The sequence below is a fragment of the Pseudonaja textilis genome, chromosome Z, assembly GCF_049901715.1.
Source record: "Pseudonaja textilis isolate UNSWEBS1 chromosome Z, rPseTex1.2, whole genome shotgun sequence".
Classification (NCBI taxonomy): domain Eukaryota; kingdom Metazoa; phylum Chordata; class Lepidosauria; order Squamata; family Elapidae; genus Pseudonaja; species Pseudonaja textilis.
Genome location: NC_142008.1, coordinates 25,332,440 through 25,351,378, shown reverse-complemented (window position 1 = coordinate 25,351,378; position 18,939 = coordinate 25,332,440). Strand labels below are relative to the sequence as shown.

Below are 18,939 nucleotides of genomic sequence, written 5' to 3'. Positions count from 1 at the left end.
AGAACAATATACAGTAATTTTAACTGATGCTACTAAGAAAAACATGTAGTACACCGAAGACAAAAATTGGGCAAGCCACGGTAAAAGGAGTCACCTTACTAGCCTGCAAGAATGAAATGGAGCTATAATTCAGACATGTCTGAAAAATATTAGGTTGAAGAAATCCATTTCAGATTCAATTATATGACCTTTAGCATATCATTCAAATGTTATGATACATTTTTTCATTATCAGTGAGATTCAAAGCATAATTAAATAATGTCTCATTCAATGGTTTAATTGGTATCATGTAATTAAATCCTAACCAACACCTTCATGATGGATGCCCAAAATTCAGGATTCAAAATGTTACATTCCTTTCATGAGGATACACTAAAAATTGGCATAATTAATAAGACTTTAAAAAATATATATTAAAATCAGGCAATGAGGAATTTTGACAAAGATTATATCTTCACACAATTTTATTTCCATAAACAAATATGTAGATTAATTACTGTGTTTCCCCCAAAATAAGACCCAGTCTTATTTCCCCCCCCAAAAGAGGCATTAGGTCTTATTTTTGGGGATGTCTTTTCCACTGTTTCATCTTGTGGCAGGGGCACTAACAGTCCTGCCCAGCAGGAGCCTGTGTGGTTGCTGCTGGCCCACTTCTGTGGTCAATTGCTATCTCTCGCATGCTTTTGTTTCGCCATCAAAGGCCTTCATGAAAGGCCTCTGCAGTCGAAATACGAGCTCTGGATTGATACATGTTGTGCCCATTTCTCCATCAGAGGCCTTTCTCTGTCAATCCAGAGTTTGTTTCTTAGCTGCAGAGGCCTTTCATGAAGGCCTCTGATGGCAATTTAGAGGCAGGAGATGACGTGCGCAAGCGGTGGCAAGTAGCTGCAGAAGAAATGTACAGGCAAGATGAGGTAGGTGTCAGGGCGTGGGAGACCTATCTGCAACTGTCCTAAGGTACAGGGCACATGGGGCAGCTCCACCCCACCATGCGCAACCTAGCTTGATTTGTAATCATGCCCCCCACTTCACCTCGTGCAACCAGGTACAATGGAGTGGGGTGGGGTGGGGCCACTAAGGCTTATTTCGGGGCAGACATGTAAAAATCAAGCTAGGTCTTATTTTTGGAATAGGTATTTTTGGGGGAAGCAAAAGCTTGCAAAAGCATGATGTATATAAATATTTTTATTTCCAGTTTCAAATTATAAGTTTATCATATTTGAGTTTCTTGGGGATTTTTTGTATTGTTTTTATTCCTTTCTGATTTTATTCAGTTTATATGCAACCCAAATTCACAAATATTGATAGGGAGAGTTTTATATATCTTTTAAATAAATACAATAAATAAATCTAATGGCTAAATATGCATATGGATGATTTTTAGAAAGTAGCAACAATAGCTGAACATTTTTCTTGAAGGTGTCAGTGCATGCTACTAGAAAATAAAAGAGACAGGCATTCCTTGAAATGAGCCACTTTGAGAGGAAAATCCAACATCTTTCAGGGGATAATTATCTTTTAGGTAATTTCATAAGAGAAAGAAAACTTGGTTAGGAGCTGACTGGCTAGGGCTTGGTTAGAAGCTGACTGCCCAAGCACAGAAATCACCTAGTGACAAATTTCTCTCTCTTCAGGATATATAAAATTATTTGGATGGATATTAACATAAGATTACTAAATGCAAATATACAGTCTCTTTTGGGTGATTTATTTCCTTTTCAATGGCAATTCATAAATGACCTTGTAGATCTACACAGCTTGGGAGGGATTTTTGCATAAAAATCTTCAGGTTAGTGATACTTTCCTTCATAACTACTGATAGAAAACCACAAAACTTGTAAATGTTAATAAGAAAAAACTTGTTTATGTAGGAAGCAGCACTTTTTCTACCGATAATATTTACTATTGATTACAATCCACATGTACAAGCTGCATGATAACAAGATGAATTCTTTAAAAATTCATTTGAAAAATTACAGAATCTGGTATTAAATTCCCTTTTCTACTGAATTAGATCAACTATGATTAGACTGACCAGCAATTTATAAAGAAGTTACAAAACTGAGCTCCAATAGTAAACTAGATATATCTCCTCATTACTTAGATTTTTCCATCATGTACATTTCCCACGTCTGAAATAGGAAAAAAAAGGAAAAAGGTAAATCTTCAGTGCTTTCTTGAGGCACATTCTCATTCACCATTTAGTTATTAATATCTATTCAGTTTCTTGAACTGAACTATATATATTAAGCTGCTGCACCAGAGTTTTGCTACTCTTGCTATTTTAAACAAATTTCTATCTAGAGAGCATAACAGTGAAAAATAAGCCACAACTGTGTGAAACTATTTTAACCCCTTTCTAGTAAAAATATAACACTTTGCTGCAGCATATAGGTACTAGGGAAACAAAAGAACTGGAAATAATATCAACTGGCAATAAAATTGGAAACGCTCCATAAATACTTTATATGGTTCATAGACTTAAAGTGTCAAAAGATTTTTAATTTGGTTAGAGCTTGACTTTCCCAGCTGACTTTCTTTTATATGCATGAAACTATTATGAAAAAAATCATAAGCATCTAATGCCTATGAAAAGCAGATCTCTCTCTTCCCCCACACAATCATGAGAATCTTTCAGATGCACAAACTAAATACAATACAAGTATTCCAATCAAAGATCTATGGCACAACATAAAATATACAACATTCTAATCGGGGTGGATTTGGACCGGTTTGGGCATCTGGTTCACCGAACCGATACTTGAACCAACTGGCTGGCCCCACCACCCCTCCCCTCCCAGGGTCTCCACATGGTCCATTTTCATGTGGAGGCTCTGGGAGGGGGCCCTCTTGGTAGTACTAGAAGTCCAGAAATGGGCCTGTTTTTGGTTTCCGGAGGGCCTCCAGAGCTTGTTTTCACCATTCCAGAGGCCCAAGGGAAGCCTCCGGAAAGTTCCGGTAGGCCACGCCCACCATGGTAGGTTCTGGTAGGCCACGTCCACTCAGCAACTGGGCAGTGAACCAGTTGCTGGGACTTTTGAATTCCACCCAATTCTAGTACTATAAAATCAGAAACTTCAAATAGTAATTTGAAGGTATCCTATCACTAAATAGGCGCTCCAAAATAACTTTCAGTATTTGCTAGATGATCAGTACATTGGATATAACATATTTACACATTTTTGTTAAAATGCCAGGTTTTTGAGGTGGAATAAAACCAAACAAGATAAGTCATTCCCCCCTCCCCACTTTATGCAACCACGTTATTGCATATTTTTACTGTTATTTCCGCCCTAAAAGATTTCAGCTTGTTTTTCAATTGACTTGTATATCTTATATGCTATTTTAAACATTACAAATTGTAATGATTTACTTGGTCTGATAGTAGCTTCTGATCTTTACAGCAGTTAAGGGTTCAATTTTAAATTTACCTCTTTATGGTTAAAACATAACACTTCTTTATATATGTATCCTGTTCAATGATCAAAACTATAAAAAGCTTATATTTCGGTTTTCTGCAAAAAGTCTATAAGGAATTTCAATAAAAATGAGTGTATTTTCTTTTCTCTGATCAAAGAAATCAATTTAGCCATCTCAGCAAGTTTCATATCTGTTTGATCTTTTACTTTTACATTTTTTGTTGATATCTTTGATTTCCATTTATTAATCTTGAAATCTTGAAAATCCCTAATGTACCAAATTCTTTCAATTTGTCCATTAATATTTTAATTTTCTTTGAAGGATCTTCCAGAACCAACCAAGTCATTAGTAAAACCCTTAACTTATAAGTTTCTTGTTTAATCTTTACTCATACAATCTTCTTATCTTGTTTTATATCTCTATTCAATATTTCAAGAACCAAATTAGGGGAGAGAAGATAGTGAACATCTCCTTGGGTATCTCATCTCTATCTATGCTTTCTGTGAAGTATATAAAATATTACCTTTTATAAAGTTCTCTACAAAATTCATATTTTTATTCTAACCCTTGAATAAGAAATCCCATTCTAATTGTTAAACTCCTTTTTGGTATCTAAAAATGCAGCTTGTTTTTATTATGTTGCTCCATATTATTCCAAAATGACTAAATAATTTCTAACGTTTAACTGTCTTTTACTAAAAACTCATACTGATCCTCATGAATAATTTTTTGCAAAATTATTGGAAAAAAATTGCAGTCTCTCAGCAAGAATAACTGTGAACTGTTTGTTATTCTTTGATATCTGCCTACCGTTTCTTATTAAATGAAATTCTGTCCTTGTATTATTGCTATATTGGTCTCTAACATTTTGGTATTTTTCTACCCTGTAGAATAGTGTTTATTGCATTTTTAAAAGGTTGTAAAAGTTCAGCCTCAAAATACTTATAAGAATCTGATAATCCGTTTGATCCAGGCACTTTTCTACTTTTTTAAAACTAGTTTCAGAAACTTCCCTCATTGTTATATGTTTTTTTTCATGATCTGTCCATCTGTAATCCTCAGTAAATTTTGTTCTTTTGATATTCAACTATTTTCTCTACAGAGATATTATTTTCTTTATACAAACTGGAATAATGTTGATGGAATAATTTTTGTATTGCTGTATTATTCTTGTTTTAGATATTTTTTACTGTTGTAATTGTTTTTAGATTGTAAGTCACCTAGAGTCACTGATTGAAATGGGTGGCTATAGAAATTGGATAAATGAATAAATGAATAAACAAAAAAATAAAATAAATGTCACTGATAATGTTTCTACATTAGAAACATTCAGTGCATTATCAAAGCATTCCTAAAAGGTTCACGATGATCAGCATAATTGTGATTTTAGTCTGTGGATGAAGACACAGCATGTTACTTTACTAGGGATAAAATGTAGGCAAAAATAATCTGCCCAATGAGCAGGCTACTAATTGGCCTTTATATAGCTTCAGAAATCAAGGTTGAATAGGAATGGTCCTTGTTACATGTTAGCTGTGCCATCAACTGTGTTCTTTTCACAGGTAAATAATAATTGTGCACACAACTCTGATGTTCTAAGTCTTTGGGAGACTGAACATAAAAGTACAGACAATAATTAAAGTGCCTAGTCACACTTCTTAAAGACAAAAGCAGAGCTAATCCTGGCTTCTTAGATTAAACTTAATTAAGATAAATACCGCATTGCTTACTATGCTAGCATAAAAAGAAGCTTCTGTTAAATGAGATTTAGTTCTTAACACCACACAAATACAAGGCCAATTCCCTGTTGCATTCCAGACAGGATTTAAGATCTCAGGAAAACTATTCAGATTTTTAAAAATTGACCTGATGAGATATTATTTTATAAATGTGATGGTGCTCTAATGGGTTGCAAAGAAACAGAGGTGGATTTATTGAAATAATTTGTTGAATTATTCTACATTTTCATCATTCCTATAGAAGGACCAAGCTTTGAGAATTAGAGGCTCTGTAAATAAATGTAAGGAGCAAACAGTGAGGGTCTCACATGACCCTGGGTAAAATAGAAGCCTGCCACTAATCTCTAAAGCAGGCTGAAAAGCTCTACAGAAATCCTGATTGTTAATAGCCCTTTCCACTGATTAACAGGCTATCGTGGGGAAATCTGCCTCCACAATGCATGAATTGCTTGAATAGCTAATACAGCATGCCACAGACTTATCAGGACACACAAAAGAAATGGTGAATGACTCATTTCAAAGGAAGCAGTAGTTGATGCATAGTTGATAAAGAAAGGACTACTTATTTAGATAAAATACTAATTTCTTAAATTTCAGAATAAAATATCCTCTCCTTATAATTAGTCTTTTTAATTTAAGTTAAATAGCTGGAGACCTTTCCCATAGCAAAGTGTTATAAATATGACCGAAACCATATTTTCAATTCTGAAATTCAGCAAATGGAGAAGATTTTTTAAATTAAAAATTTAAATCTCACTGATGGATTAGAAAAGAATTGGAGGTGAGAGAATATATTTTATATTCTTTACAACTTCTCATATCGGTTGGGAAGATAATTACAGAACAGAGGCAACAAACTCACAACCTGTGGGCTGAATGCATCATGTGCTGGCCATGCCCATCCCGTTTTAGCGAAGGGGGGAAATTACGATATGTCATGTGACAACAGCATGATGCTGCAAGTTTGACACCTTTTATAGAATATGAAAGTTATGCATTAGAATCCAGATCACAATAATTACAATAGAGTAGTACAGAACACAGCACACTTAAAATTATATATTATGAACTCCAATTGATTTTCAATTGTTTCACCTGCAGAATTTTCATTTAGCTTCTAAGACAGATACTATAATTACTGAGTAGATATGTAAATCAAAGTGGTTGAAATGAAAACACTGTTAGGGATAACCATTACGTTTCTGATCATTTTTTAGTTTCAAGATTCAGAAGAAAAATTGAAATGCTTACAGTGTATAAGAAAAAAAATCTCAAATTTTGCTTTACTATTATGACTGAACAATTTACTATAACATTTCAAATATAATAACATAATCAAAATAGGGTTTCTAACCATGTTGTACTTACGAATACAATATAAGCTTCATAACCTCTTATAAATCCATAATGAAGGAAAAACCAGTTTTATAAGCTGGATTTGATAAAGTCTTCAGAATTGGGATTTAATGTCTAATCTAATCCACAAATGCTCTGCAACATTTGCCTTGCTTATTCCCCCTTCCCCAACCCCAGACAGGTTTCTTTAGGTACTAGAACTGCGGATACTCATCTTGCGAAGACCTAAGGAGCCTTCGACTTCTTGGTCTTTGGTGCTTCAGGCCTTTGGTGCACTTGCAGAGAATGGAGGCCTAAAGTACCACAAGGTCAAGTGAGATCAGTAGTGTGAGATCTCTCACTACTAATCTTGCCTGATTTTATGGTACTTTAGATTTCTGTTCTCTGCAAATGGAGGACTGTACGATATCTGCAGCAAAAGATTTTGAAAACAGAGGGAAGGCCTGAAGCACTGAAGCCTTTCCTCCGTTTGCAAAGACTTTTTTCATATTTGCAAAAACTCTTTGTCACTGAGAATGGAGGCTGGTATAGCTGCATGTGTTCCTCCAGGCCTTCATTCTCATTGGCAAAGGCCTCCTTAACCCCTTTGCCAATGAGAAGGGAGGTCAGGATAGTCACATGTGTCCCTCCGGGCTTCCATTCTCATTGAGGAGGACTTTGTCGATGTCTGGGCCTCTGTTCTCATTGGCAAATGTTTCCATAACCCTTTGCCGATGAGAATATAAGTCTGGAAAGAAGCATGCAACTATCCCGGCCTCCATTCTTATCAGATTAGGGCTTGAGGCAGCCTTTGTTGACGAGAACAGAGGCTGGGAGAGATGCATGCAGCTGTCCCAATCTCCATTCTTTTTGTAACAAGGACTGGAGCCTAACAATCACTTTCTCTGTAGGCACTGGCAAGCCTTTGCTCCAGGTGAAACCATGGCAGAGAAGCTAGAGAGGAGTCAGCTCCATTGATCATCGAGATCTACATAAGGTAAGTGACCCAGTCAGGCAGGATGGGGCAGGAAGTATATCTCAGTGGGTTGGGGAAAGCACTAGGCCCCCATGTCCTTCTTCACCCAAAGATACCTCATGCACATAACGGCCCATGGATTATAATAGTGAATGCATGGGTAAAAGCAGGGAGTGATCATATTTAAGTTATATGAATATAATTGTTATGAATATAATTGTCAGGCTCCATTGCAACTGTAATTTGAGGATCATCTGTAGAATATAAGATTATGGAGGCATTAGCAGTCTTCAATTATGAGGAGTTGTTTAAGACTGGGAAGAAGTATCCCAGTCTTGAAAAAATATCAATAGATACCAGTAGGAGAATAAATAATGTGCTTAAATGACAAGGAAAAAGATTTTGATTGAGTATCAGGAAGTATTTCTTAATGATAAGAACTATTCCAAAGAATCACATCAACTGAGTCAAAAGTTATGATTTATTTTCTTATAGAACGCCTATAATTTTTTAAGTTCTTGGGCTAGGAGAATATTTTCAGACTTCATTACATCATCAGCTCCTTCTCTAAGGCAGACAGGTGAGCTTGGCAAGGGCAATTTGGCACATCTGTACTTCTAACTAAGCAATTTCTGTAATAGGCAAATGTGTTTTATAACATTTTAAATCTTTTCTTTGAGGACCAGATTAAATTATTGTGGTGTTCTTATAACACATTTAAACAAGAGTTAGTTTAAACCTATGGAAGATTAGATCTTTATTTGGGTTAAATCCAACTCTCAGCGTTTAGTTCAGTGAATCAAATTCTTAATAAATCAAACCAAACGTATTGTACCAATTCAATTCAATATAGGAAGACATAAAATACTAAGGGAATAATCACACCCTAAAGATCCCCTGGAAAAATTAGTCTTCACTTAGTTTTAGAAGGGAACCTGTTTTTAATTAATATGTATTTTATTTTAATTAAATTTAAATTAAGTAAAGATGCCTGTGTGTTTCCAAAGACTTCAGAGATACACAGCAATGTTTTCATGCCAACAGTCCATAAATGGTTTGCCATTATGCTTTATCTTTTTTTAAAAATACCTTTTCATCTAAGCTAGATCTCTGCCATGTCTCATTGATATAGCAACCAAGGCAATACTGATTAAGTTTCTTATTTTAGAATTTTACACAAAAACTTCAGACAAGTTCAATCAAATGTTACTTGTTGAAACAATTCAAATATATTTGTTTTCTGAGGTTCTCGCAAATAAAATGTAAACAAATCAACATGACGTCTACCCCTGCCTACTTAGTTGTCCTGGACCAGCTACTTATTGAATAAAACTCCTGAAAAAATGGTGCAGCCCTTTTTCATATGAACAGGAATTAAAATGCTGATCAGCATTTGAGACCACTGAATCAATTTTTAATAAGTTAATATTCAAACCTTGAAGGTTATCTACTAATTAATCTCAAATATTCCCATTTTTCAAAATAAATTTGTAAGAGTTATTATAAATTAGTCCTACTAAGCTGTTTTATTATTTTACTCCAAAATGAGGTGTTTAAATGAGACTAGCTGGTGTGATTTCCAACCAAGCATATTTTTCAATACTATTTTAATTATATGTTCAGTAGGAAAACAAAGCCAATAGGAAAACAAGACAAAGATATATTAGTGCATTAGCTGCCTAGAAGTAAAACAGAAAATAATCTGAACTGCAAAAACACTATGTAAATTGCGATCACAGATGAATTACAGTTTTAGCATCAACTGAATTTATTTAGTAGCATGATTGAATAAATTTAAGTTTCAGATCTTTGTTTACAAAGTAAAATACATATTGCATAGATACATTTGGATCCCTCTGTCCCCAAATAGCTGAAGGGTATAGTAGGTAAAATATAATTCTATATTTCTTTGTGGATAAAGTTTGAAAAAAATCTTTACTTTCAAAACACATAACCTCTTCTTTTAATTCTGTGACAAGGCAAAAATTGTTCTTATTCATTCAGTCTTTCAACCCAGCAATGCTCATTTACACCTTTCTCATCATACCTGAGCCCAGACAATTCTCTTATGCATAGGATAGATTGTATTTTCTGTTTAATGGGAAGGTAATTTTCTGCAATAAATTCTTGAATAGCCTGAAAAGATGGTTTAATACAACATTAGGAATTCTTCTACAATAAAACAACAATTTCCCAAGAAAAAAAGACTAATTTGTTTTTTCAGCCCGCAGAATAATATCAATAGTGCTTGCTTTCAATTAAAACATAGTCTAATTTATGCTGCTTCTATTCTTCAAAGCATCAATATATTATACTGAAGAACAGATTCCACTCTTCATAGCATTTCATTACTGAGCAATCAGTTTTTTATAAAGAAAACGACTTCTTTCATTTATGTTTGTATCAAGAACCTGATTATGATTACTGAGTGGATTACCTTTGTGTATAATTTCTCATAAAAATATGATCTAAATTGAAAGCACCAACATGGTGATATAACAGCATGAAGAGACCACCTGAAGTTTTCCAGATGTTCTACACTTCAAATCAAATTACATGTTCACTGGAAATTGGGCAAGTGACAGATCCAAACCTGACAGCATCACTAGAATTAGTTTTTTCACATTTTGAGTCAGAAAACATGAAAACTTTACCATCAACTAGGGTAAAATTCCACCTACTGTCACCCCTTCCTGAAAAACACAAAATCTCAGCTGCATCTCCTCTATAACTACTAAAACCCTAAAAACTATTAACTTCCAAAAGATCATTTCTCAGCTCCATGGATAAGCAAGAATTAAAAGATTAAATTATCCATACTAATTTTTATTTAAAATTAAATAATGTAAATTGAGAAACAGCCTTGATACTAAATGAAGTGATAGGTCTTTGATCCACAATATTTTCTATTGTGAATTGCAGATCTTCTCTACATAATTTAGATTTGCTGGAACATATAGCTCCCCAAGAGAAAGATTTATTAAAATGGATGCCCTCAGAACAATGGACCATGAAGACTCCTGACTACTATGGGGATAGTTGTTCTGCTGATCATCTGGTTCATCTGTAGAAGAGAAATAATCTGGCTTTTTACATAATTGTTCATGAGCACCTTTTACTTAGACATAACGTTTGAACTTGTTGGTTTTCTTTGGAAAACTGAAATGAGCTTTGTAGTCTGAGGATGCAGCCAAGTCCTTTGGAGGACTGAGATAAACTACTTGGTGATTACAGTCTGCGCTTGCTGCCTAGCAAAACTAGTTACTTGGGTGAAAGTTTTAAACCTTTCTTTTAAAGAGGTGTTGTTTCTTTTAAAAAAACCATGAAATTAATATCAGTTAATCCCTTAGCCCCGTGATGGCGAACCTATGGCACACGTGCCACAGGTGGCATGCAGAGCCATTTGTGAGGGCACGCGAGCCCCAGCCAAAGTTACCTGCACTGCGCATGGGTGCCTCCCAGCTGATTTTCGGACCGTTTGAGTCCGTTTTCACCCTCCCAGAGGCTCGAGGGAAGCCTTTGCAGCTTCGGGAGGCTGAAAAACAGGCCTTCCAGAAATACTGGAAGTGGGAAAATGGGCCCATTTTCAGCTTCTAGAGGCTCCAGAGGCTTTCCCTGAGCCTCCGGAATGGTGAAAATGGCCTTCCCTGGGCTCCACAGGCCCTCTGGAAACTGAAAACAGGCACTTCTGATATTTCCTGGAAGGCCCATTTTCAGCCTTCTGAGGCTGCAGAGGCTTCCCTCAAGCCTCTGGGAGGCCGGGAATAGCCTCAAACAGGCTGAAAATATGCTGGGAGGCATGCACATGCGCAGTGCAGGTAAGGGAACTGGGTGGGAGTGTTGCACTCACATGCACAAGGGGGGCAGGGCACACTGCATTGTGGGTTCTGTCATACATGCACATATGCTGTCATGCGCACGAACGCTTTTGGCACACTACAACAAAAAGGGTTGCCATCACTGCCTTACCCTAATACAATAATTGGTAGTAGTTTTCTGTCTATTCACCTTGCATCAGGAAAAGCTTTATTCAGACTGACATTGAAATGAGAAATGGAGTATAAGATATAATTAATTTTCTCTCTTTATGTATGTAGTGTATACTTGTAGGGAAGATATGAAAAGATTGCCTTATTGATGCTTAGGACCAATTGTTACCAATATTCAGCAGCAAGGAATTTTGGAATCTGCAAGTATCATGATTTCATCTATGATGGACTTTAAAGACTAGCTAGTCTTTAAAAAACAAAATAAACCAATTTTTGGTCATTATACCATTTTCATTTTTCCATCTAAAAGGAACTTCTGTTGGTAAAATTTGAAGCAACTATTCATCTCATTTAAAATAAAATAAAATTGCATAACTGAATTACTTTGTGAATTGAACTGTGAAGGTGATCTGCAGCTGTTTGCAGTTTTGAAGAGCGAGGAAAGGTTTGGACTAGAAAATGTTCCATATGCAATTAACTCTGAAATTTTAAGGCAAGAAGAAGACTTTTTTTCTCCCACCACTGATTGCTATCTGTTCTTTCCAATTCTTGATTTCTAAAATGAGAAGTGCAACAGCTTAATTGCCTTGAAGTTATACTTTGACTGCAAAGTCTGCTCTTGATAGATGGGTAGGAAGGGAAGAGAGAAAAAGAGTTGTTTCCTTCTCAGTGGAACTAGTAATTTGCATCTGCTCAGGTTGGCTCTTTTTATTAATAACTCCAGGGGGCTTTCATGTTTGAAATTATCCCTAACAAAAAAGGATAATTTGTGAATGCCAATATGATCTGCATAATCCTGCATATCCCAGGCTAACCTTCCTTAACCTTGGAACTCTTCCCTTCACATACTTTAACAGCATTACCTGCTAATGTCATGGGGGCAAGGAGAATTTTGTGAAGTTAAATATCTGGAGGACGTCATCATTTGGAAGGGTTGTTTTAGACAAATAGGCAGATTACATTTATCTTATTTGCAATTTTTATTCATCCTCAATGTTGCAAGATAATTTTTTCATTTAAAAATATATGAAACAGTTCTTCATGTAGTATAAAGTCAAATATTTTAATAAGTGCCTATCTCTTATATCACAATTCAGAATGAATTTTTCAGTATAAGTATTTTACCATACATTTTAAAAAAATAAATAACTCTTGAAAAATATGTCTTCAGGTATGTATAATCTAAAGAAGACTTCATGGGAAACAGGACAACAGAATGAACATTTCGGCACAATTCAGGCTATAAACACTGTACCTCTTTTTGGAAATAGCGTCCACTATTTTGAATCCACCGCCCCTCCTCCGGGGATATCCCTATCTGTTAATTATCTAAATAAAAATAGCAGGAATTATAAAAAGCAGATTTGATCTCCGGAGATTAGAAACACAATTCTATTTCTTCCTTACATAGCTTATGCTTTTAAGAACAATTCTATATTATGCTCTCTATCTATGTGACTGTATGAGTGCATATTTATTCATATTTTATTTTTGGAGGTGTGCCTGGAGTTTACTTTTTTGGAAAATTTGCAATATTTTTGGAAATTACTTGTCCTTGTTTTTGCTATGTCCGTGCTATGTCTGAAAGGGACAGACTCAAGGTTATCCAGGAGACTTTGTGACAAAAACAGAACTATAACTCACAATCTGCTGTTAATTCACCACGTGACACCCACGATTTTATGAAGCAGGTTCCATATATTGTCTAAAATATATATGATTCTCAAATAGAAATACATTACTTTTATTAAAGGGTTTTGCATCTTCTATTTTAATTATTTTGCAAAGAGTTTTTAAAGCAAGATTATCAATGTGTCATAAATCATTAATATAATAATACACACAGAAGACTTGAAATATAAATTATTCTGAAATAAGAAATATCTTATATCTTAATTCTGATTTCATTGAATTAACCAATTTTTAAAGTAGGTAGGCTTTACAGCCTTCTAATGTTACACTGAATTCTGTTTATATACCGTATATGAAACTAGAACAATTTGTTTCCTTTCTTTTTAAAAGAGGAAGAGGAAAGATGTTGGAGCTTTCAAGCCCAAAATTTTCTCTTGGATATTCAGGAAGCATAGAATCTTGAATGAAGGTCTTACATATGAACAGCATTAGAATCCAGAACTTGTTTGGTCTTACCTACATTTATGGATCATAGTGAGCACAATTTCCTATCATTGTATATATAATGTTAGGAAACAGTTGGACTACATGCAAAACTGAAAATATACAAAACTAGTTTTCTAATTGAGATTAGAAAATAATTGCAAAAGATAATTTTCCCTAGTCATAATTTGCCAAATGAGAGGAAATTAAATTGATAAATTTAAAATAAAGCCTGTAATCTGAAAGATGGTAGAGCTACATGTTAATATTTCATAGGAGCCAATATAAAATGTGATATGTGTGTATATATATATATATATATATATATATAGATAGATAGATAGATAGATAGATAGATACACACACACACACACACACACACACACATATATATATATACATACATACATACATATATATATATTATTACTTATTACATAAAATGTCTTCATATGTTTTCCAATTTCTTATTAATATTTATCTATGGGTTGAATATAAAAATAACAATAAATTAATTAAAAACAAGAACTATAACACAGTTACCAAAATGACTCATTGGAGCATCTTGAAAATTATAAAATATGATTTCACATTTTTTGCAATATAACAATAATAAATTATATACTGCCCAGCTTCCAGTAGCAATGTCAATCTATGGATTGACAACTATTTAAAAGAAGAATGTATGTAGCTCAGAGCTAAACTCTGTAGTTCTTGGTGCTCTTTGAGGCTGTTTGCTTGCAGATATTTCATTACCCAACTAGGTAACATCATCAGTGTCAGTCACACTGTTGCAGTAACACCATCAGTGTCAGAGTCACACTATTGCAGTATTCTTACTGTCATGTGATCAAAATCCAGGCACTTGGCAACTGGCATGTATTTACAACAGTTGCAGTATCCTATATTGATCTGTAACTTTCCCAACTGGCTTGTGACAAGCAAAGTCAATGAAGGAAGATTTGCTTAACAACTACATGGTTTACTTGACAACTGTTGTAAAATTTTGTGCAATTCATTTAACAATTACCTTGCTAGCAGTATAAATTCTGGTCCCAAATGTGGTTCTAAGATGACTACTGTAGATGGTTTTAGGTACAGCATTGACCGATACTTGTTAAAATACAATGCAAAGTTTTGTGTATTGCAAATGGAATCAGAAATGGAACTACATGAAGTAACCAAACCACCATGGTGATAGAAAATTAATTTAGGTGCTACAGAGCAGCATGGAAATGACGAACAAATTATAATTGTGTTTTCTTAAAACTTTTTTTTAAAAAACCCTCACATTTCAATTTCATTAAGCAAATGTAATGTAATTTCTGTTCTTTGTAAGATTCTAATAATGACTGGAAACAAAAAATAAGAAAGGAAAACTAACCATGATAATAAAGCCAGGGAATGGAGAAGAGTTACCAGAAATTTAAATGGTTATCTTTGCATAGCATTTTCAAATAATATTACATTGTGTTGCATTATACCAAGGAGTTCATTCTTGTGAATGTCATTTCATAGAAACATTAAATATGAGAAAAGAGAGTAGCTGAAATTAATTGTGTCTTTGAAGAACTACTGATGAGCTTAAATCTATTGGATAAATATTGGTTATTATAAAAAGACATTTATTATGAATACATAATACGCACATGTGTGCGTGCGTAAGAGCATAATGCACATATATATTTCTACTTTAAGTTCTATTTGTTCTGGGATTCCCAAGACATGAAAGTTGACATCCATGGATGTACAATGGAAGTGATTTAAATATTCATGAGATTCTTTATTTTGGAGTTAAGTCTTCAGAAGAAAGTGGATATAATAAGAAGGGGAAAGCTTGTTGGTCCATAGAAATGTATTGTACATCTCAGGGTTTTTTTGTAACTTGCACACATTAACCTGCTTTTTTTGAGTCACTGGGCATATAGAAAGAAAAGAGAATTCACAACATTTATTAAGACTTTGGTTTAGGGGTACGGTCTCTCTCCTTTTCTCTATATATCTTTGTTTATGTTTGTGTGGCACAGGAGTGAATTAACTTAATCAGATGAGATGAGAACACTTCTGTAATGAAAAGCTATATCCTTGGTGTTGCATAACTTACTGTCTATGTATCCTTAAGATGGTATCTGATTGGGCCAGCTCCCTGTTCTGGTATATAAGGTTTTGAAATGCCTGTACTTGCTAACAGCTTTCTTTCATGGGAAAGCTGCGAGGGGTTGATAATGTGATTTTATATCATTGCTCACTGTGCAGCTATCTGAAGTCAACGACATCAACAGAGAATAGCCCACTACCTCAATTTGCGTAGTGTTATCATGGGTGTCATCAGGAAGTAGATCTGTAAAACCTCCAGGTTCTGAGGAGTCCTGTCCTATGCTGGCTCTGTTGGTGTCCACTGATTTGAGCAATTCCGAATGTCGTTTCCATCTGTGGCTATATCTGTAGGAGTCCATATGCACATTTTCCTCCACTTGAGGGAAGCTCTGAACCATTTCATAAAATGCACCTATCAGATAAAGAGATAAGATAGGATTCTTAATGAAGATAAAAAGAAGTCAAAGATATTTTGTTTTTGCTTTTTTATTTACAAGAGGGAACCTGGAATCCTGCTAAGAGTTTCAGAAAGCCACTCCTGGTGTTTTCCAGAATATGCTACTCCATTCATCTTCCTTCTCTAATTTTCCATTCTCTCCCTATTCATCCTGTCTTTAGTAATTAACAATCACAAGCATTCATTTTCCTGTCTTTGAGAGGTATCCAGTGAATGAGAACGTGCTGCACTTCAGATTTGAAGCTGAATAGATGATCTGAAGGGGAGACAAGTCAGTATATCCACAAAGAAGCTAAAGAAAATATATAGTGGAGCTTTGAAAGTGGACACAATATTGGCATCTCCTTAACTGAAATATATCTTTTCCTGGGATCATGCAGCCACTCCTTAACTTTTCCAAAAGGCTTAGCTAGTTTAAGAAGGTTTCACCAGTCGCCCTTTACTCAAATTCAAAACACAACACATCCAATCCCCAAAGTTTTGAATAATGACATATTGGCTATGTAATGTAAGAATGTGGTTATTAGAATATTTGATATAATTCCAATAGAATTCCTGATTTTTAGGACAAGAATGGCCAACCTTTTGGGCTTGTGAACCTTGGATAAATAACACTGTAATATTACAATTGTGGCAGAAGCTAAATTTTTCAATTTTTTTTCTTTCTAAAAATTGTGAAGTGAATGTCTTGAAAGTCTTGAAAAATCTGAAGGAACTTTGTTGTCCCTTAAATCATCCACGAATTGAAATGAATGTATTTAGGATGGGGAGAATTTAGGATTTTAAAGGGATTCCATTAACGAATTAAACCTTTGAAAGGCTTAAGGCATCCCTTCTGATATTTAAACCTATCCCTACCCCTACCCCAAGAACAAATAGTCAAAAATTTCAGAATAACTACATATGGATGGAATTTGAGGTGTAACTACAAACTTATTTTCTCCAACTCAGATCTCCCCAAATTGACAGGCAAGGGTTTCAGAGAGAATATAAATCAGGTATGGTTTTATTTTTCTGCAGGTGTTCTCTGAATAACCCAACAACAAAGTGTTACAGCATAATCTCTCTTTTTTCTCTGTTGAGTCTGTTGATAATCCTAACACAGTTGAACACTGTAGTACACATATTTATGCTAATTCACTACAAACCTATAAATTGTATCACATTTTGGTCACATACATTTTTTCTTCTTTATGTTCTTTGATGCCTTCCTAGAGAAGACAGATTTACCACTGTTATTCCTGAACTTTATCACACCTCTGCTCAAATATAAATGAACTTGGTCATAGTCATCCCAAAGTGAGCTTAATTTTCTCCATAGCTATGCAATTTTCAGTCGTGTAATGGATGGATGTTGATAAGAATCAATGAACAATATTTCATCATAGATCCAGTCTGCTATTATATTTTGTGGCAAGGTGCAAATTAAACTTAATAGTGAATAAATAAACTTTTAGAGCAATCTCTGTTAGAAATATTTAATCAAAACAAACAGAGCAAAGCTAAACTAAAAAAAACCTCAACTATTTTCGCAGATAAGACTACAAGGACTGAATGTATTACTGGAAGCTCCACAGTCTGGGTGTATAAGATAATACACAAGCAAATCCACTGAGCATTCAACAATCAAAATAACTTGTTATTTGCATTAAATTCTTTAAAAATAATTTTTGACTGAAAATACTTAACTGCAGGAAATGAAAATGAAAACATTTAACTGCATAGAATGATTTGGACTAGTATGCAGAGTAAGTAAGTCTTTATGTACAAATAATCTGCACAACTTTGAGAAGAAAAGACTCCTCCCAGAGGTTCAAATTCTGTACTTCTCATTCCCCTTGCTTGCTTGCTTTGAAGAAAATGCAGCAAATGACCTTTCCTGTTGGAAAGACCTTCGGCTTGTAGGGAAATTAACAAAGGACCCGACAGAGTTAATAGAGAATATCTTCAAACCCAGCACTCAATTAGCACTGCAATGTCATTCAACTTCATTGGAAACAGCTAAGAAGACATTAACGAATAATTCAGTCATAAGGGAAATACACCAACTAATTAAAACTTGCCTAGCACCTTACATGGACTGAGCTAGTGCTTTTACAATACTGCAAGTAGACTTCAGAAGCACTGGTTCAAACATGTGCATCTTTAGTGTCTTCCCATCACATGAGGAAACACACCATGAAGGTTTGTACAGCAAATATACCAGATAGTGTCTTGAGAAGAAGAAAGATTAGAAACAAGGCGGTACATAATGAATATATAATTAAGCCTGCTTTTTTTCCTCTAATGCTTTCAGCAGTTGTCCTTGAGAAGTTTGCATGAAATTAGGGAAGAAAGTGATTAAGTGGCAATTTTATTCACTGCTTAGGTTGAATTTGAATTAAGACTGAAACCTTACATTACAGAAAGAGAATGACTGAAGAAGCTGTCCTGACCACTTCTTACTATTTTGAGACCAGGATTAATGAACAAGTTGTTGCATGCATTCTGGACCACTTATGCTTGTTGTTGATCAGCCCAGCTCTTCACAATAAATGCAATCAATGAGAAGTACTATTGCAAGAATGCACATATTATAACTCACTCAGTCCAGGAAGCCTTGAAAAGAATATTTTAACATAGGGACTTAAGTGAATGGAAAGAAACTGCTATTAAAAATATATAATAGCTGTTGGCAAGGCCTCATTCAGCCTCAAAGGCATTTGTACCAAGTCATTTCCTGAAAAAACTAAAATAGGAAGAGAAAACATAGAGTGGGGAAAATGAAAGAAACTTTAACTAGAAAAAATGATTAATTTGTTTTCCAGAGTC

General features: G+C 34.6%; 1 protein-coding gene across 8 annotated transcripts in view; it reads right to left on the bottom strand.

The window, feature by feature from the left end:
- Positions 1-18,939, bottom strand: part of PLXDC2 (plexin domain containing 2) — a 328,341-nt gene that overhangs the window by 141,762 nt on the left and 167,640 nt on the right. For 7 of the 8 annotated variants that reach the window (XM_087917531.1, XM_087917532.1, XM_087917536.1 and 4 more), the window contains one exon: positions 15,872-16,083. The exons of the other annotated variant lie outside the window; for it this stretch is intronic. In XM_087917531.1, coding sequence (XP_087773657.1) covers positions 15,872-16,083 — 212 coding nt within the window. The remainder of the gene's footprint in view (positions 1-15,871; positions 16,084-18,939) is intronic. 8 annotated transcript variants of the gene reach the window in all.